General features: G+C 40.4%; 1 protein-coding gene across 1 annotated transcript; it reads right to left on the bottom strand.

Moving 5' to 3' along the window:
* Positions 1 to 1,020: 1,020 nt before the first annotated feature.
* LOC109401861 (myb/SANT-like DNA-binding domain-containing protein 1) lies at positions 1,021 to 2,249 on the bottom strand. Its single transcript, XM_019674461.3, has 3 exons — positions 1,964 to 2,249; positions 1,766 to 1,902; positions 1,021 to 1,692 (listed from the first exon to the last, which is right to left on the bottom strand). The coding sequence occupies exons 1-3, from the start codon at positions 2,200 to 2,202 to the stop codon at positions 1,376 to 1,378; spliced, it is 693 nt and encodes a 230-aa protein (XP_019530006.3). The 5' UTR covers positions 2,203 to 2,249; the 3' UTR covers positions 1,021 to 1,375.
* Positions 2,250 to 3,398: the final 1,149 nt, after the last annotated feature.

The following is a 3,398-nucleotide window of genomic DNA, read 5'->3' as shown; positions in this document are numbered from 1 at the left end:
CGCATTCCAATGAATTGGAACGAACTTTCAATTATTTTTTGTCGAAAGCGAGAAGAGTTGTTGAGAACGCCTTTGGGCACTTGAAGGCACGTTTCCGAAGAATCGGCAAGGGCTTGGACAACAGAATTGATAAAGTGCCACTTATTGTGAAGTGCTGTTGCGTTCTACACAACTTTTTGAATGTGAACAATGATAAAATCAACCAGCATTGGCTTCAAGAATTGCGCGATTATGAAAGTACGCGAAAACAAGCACCTGAAGAAGTCGTTACGATTACAGATTCAAACCCCACTGCGCAGAAGATTCGAGATGCAATTGCAACGTATTTAGGTACTTTTTTTTATTTCGGCTGTACTTCATTAGGACTGTTACGTAAATTTTATCGCTTTAATTATCCTTTCTCTTTTCTCAATGCATGTTAAGTAGGGTCTGGGACCATTTGGCCATTTTGGGAACTTGTCGCTATAACTCAGTCAATTTCGAACCAATTGAGGTTTGAGACACGATCAGATACGCACAGTATCTAGCCATGTTTGAAAATTCAAGTCAATCGGTTTGAAATTGACTGAGTTATAGCAGCAAGTGTCCAAAATAGGTGCTCCTGCCCAAATGTATCTATCCCCTGTGGATCTGAATTAGTCAATATAGCGCATTTAGTTCGCCACTGGACTATCGCACTAGTTTTTACATGTGCGAAAACGCGAATAAAAGTGCGCGATTGCATCAAATCAACTCGGTCTCTTTAGAGCACTTATTCAGCATAGATTGAAGAAATAGTGCACCGAAGACATCAACTTGATTTGATGCAATCGCGCACTTTTATTTACGTTTTCGCACTTATGAAGACTGAGTGCGCAGTTCAGTGGTGAACTAAATGCGGTATATTTGGAAAACTAAACTCAATACACTTTCTGTGACAACACAAACACAAAATCGATGAAAAGAGAACGATCAAGCCAGTTAGCCCCTTGTGAATGTCTAATGTCTACTTGGCAAGAGAATATTCTAGTTACGCCCAATTGTGATATTATTATCTTTATTTCAGCTACAGCTACACACTCTGAAACCACGCATGACGAATTCGTGATTGAATCTACCGACGATTTTTCTTAAGAGGTTTGCTTCAATAAGGCTTAATCGTGTGCGACTTTGTGCGTCATTGCCATGACGGCGTAATAGATATTTAAAACAATGCATTGTATAGCTATAATTTGTTGAATTGAAAGGAAAATTGTAGTTCAATAAAAGAGAAAATGATAGTTTTGAATTTTTTGTTTCATTTGTCTTTTGATTTTCAACTAAAGTTTTGTGAGTAAATGACTGCTATTATATTTCACAAAAAAAAAACACCGGAGAAATTAGTAATCAGTCCAGCTTATTTATTCAAAAACTTGACGAGCGCTTCATTCAGCTCCTTGGAGCTCTCCGCCATACCTCTTAGTATATCGTTTCTCTCTTGTTCTATTTCCAACAACTTTTCGTCGACCTCCCGCATGTGCTGGAGTTCTATTTCAATGCGAGCATTGGTACGCTTAAATTCCTCCATCAGCTCTGCCTGCGGCTTCATCAGCTTCCTCATTTTTGGAGGGGGACGCTCAGGAGGTGATGGTGAGGCGATGGGTGAATCTGCACTTTCTGAGGCCGCAAACGTCGCTTGAGTGCACGGTTCCTCAAGAAATTCTTCGTCGAGATCTGGAATATGTAGATCTGTTTTAGAAGTCTGCACCACTAGACTAATAGAATGAATCAATTAATTAATACTTACGTTCTTCTTCAATACTGTCTTCCACAACAGCTGACACGTTATGGATTCGGAAGCTTCCCAATATTTGGTTTACTCGATTGTACAGTTGCCACTCAGAAGGCGATCCTCCTGAAGGACCTACGATTGCTTTTTCTTTTCTGTTAATGGAAATTAACGATATGCATATACTAAACAAAGAAAATGAATACAAAAAATTACTTGAAACGTGCAGTTAGGTTATTTATCCTAACTTTGATTTCTTCCGCTGAAACTGCATAACCGTGTTCTTCGAAACTTGTACGCATCTCTTCATATACATGGCTGTTCTTCCGCGTACCACGTAGATCGCCAATCTTCTCTTCCCACAGCTCCAGCAGCAAATCAAATTGAGCGGTCGACCACACACTGCGTTTTTTAGTTTGCTTGCGCTTCGACGTACTGGGTTCTTGGTCCTCCATAATGTGATTCAGAACGCTTCTACAAAGAAAAATGATAACGGTGTTCACAGTAAGTACCTAATGGTTTCTGCTTTTAACTGTGTTGCGTTAACGAACATACGTGTCTCATTACATGAACACAAGGGTGTAGCCAGTTTTTCGGTCAAAGAGGGTGACATATGTATACCGACATCCCTGGAGGAACTCCTTCAAGAATGCCTGGATGAATATATTGAAGAATTCCAGGAAGAATCACCAGAGGAATCCCAAGAATCTGAAGGAATGCCTGGAGAAAGGGAACGTCCATAAATTATGTCACGCTTTTAGAAAGGAGGGGGGTTTCAGTCAAGTGTGACAACCCATTCAAAAATTTCAGAGGTCTCATACAAAACGTGTGACAGGGGGAGGGGGGAGGGGTTTGTAAATGAGCAATTGGCTTCTTTATCTGGAGAAATTCCCAAGAAACTCCTGGAGAAATTACCGAGGAAATCCTGAAAAAAAAACTCGAGAAACTCCCAGAGAACTCCTGGAGGAATTCTCGGGGAACTCCTGGAGGTATTGCCGAGGAACTTCTGTAGTAATTCTGCTTCTTCTTTTAGCTTCTGGCGAAACTCCAAAGAGACACTTATGTATAAATTCCCGAGACTCTTGGGGAACTCCTGGAGAAATTTCTAGTCAATTTCAGGAGGAATTCCTGAGGAACTCCTGCAGGAATTCATGAGAAATTTCGAAAGAACTCCTGGAGGAATTCCCAAAGAACTAGAGAAACTCGCGGGGAGTTCTAGTAGAAATTTCCGGGGAATCTAGGTAATTCCTGAACAATTTTTTCGAAAAATTCTTGGTATATATCCAGGAATAACAAGGAAAAACCAAGGGAAAAACACCCGGGTAATTTCTGGTGGAAATTCATGGAACTTATGGACGTTTTGCTGGGAAATTCCAGAAAAAATTTCCGTAGAACTCGTTGAAGTATTGTCGTGGAGCTGTTGGAGAAAGAACCGATGGAAGGCTAGAAGAGCTCAGTGAGAAACCCTGTGAGAATTCACGTGGAACTGCTGAAAAAATGCACGTGAAATTACTAGAGGCATTCACGAGAAACTCCAGGATGAATTCCCAGGAAGCACCTAGTACAATTCCCATGAACATGCTGGTTGAATTTACGGGAAATTTCTTCAGAAATATTTTTGAAAATTCTGGATGTATTGTCAGAGAAAAAT

Source organism: Aedes albopictus, chromosome 1 (assembly GCF_035046485.1).
Source record: "Aedes albopictus strain Foshan chromosome 1, AalbF5, whole genome shotgun sequence".
Classification (NCBI taxonomy): Eukaryota; Metazoa; Arthropoda; class Insecta; order Diptera; family Culicidae; genus Aedes; species Aedes albopictus.
The sequence above is the reverse complement of the archived record's forward strand: the minus strand, read 5'-3'. Positions and strand labels throughout refer to the sequence as shown.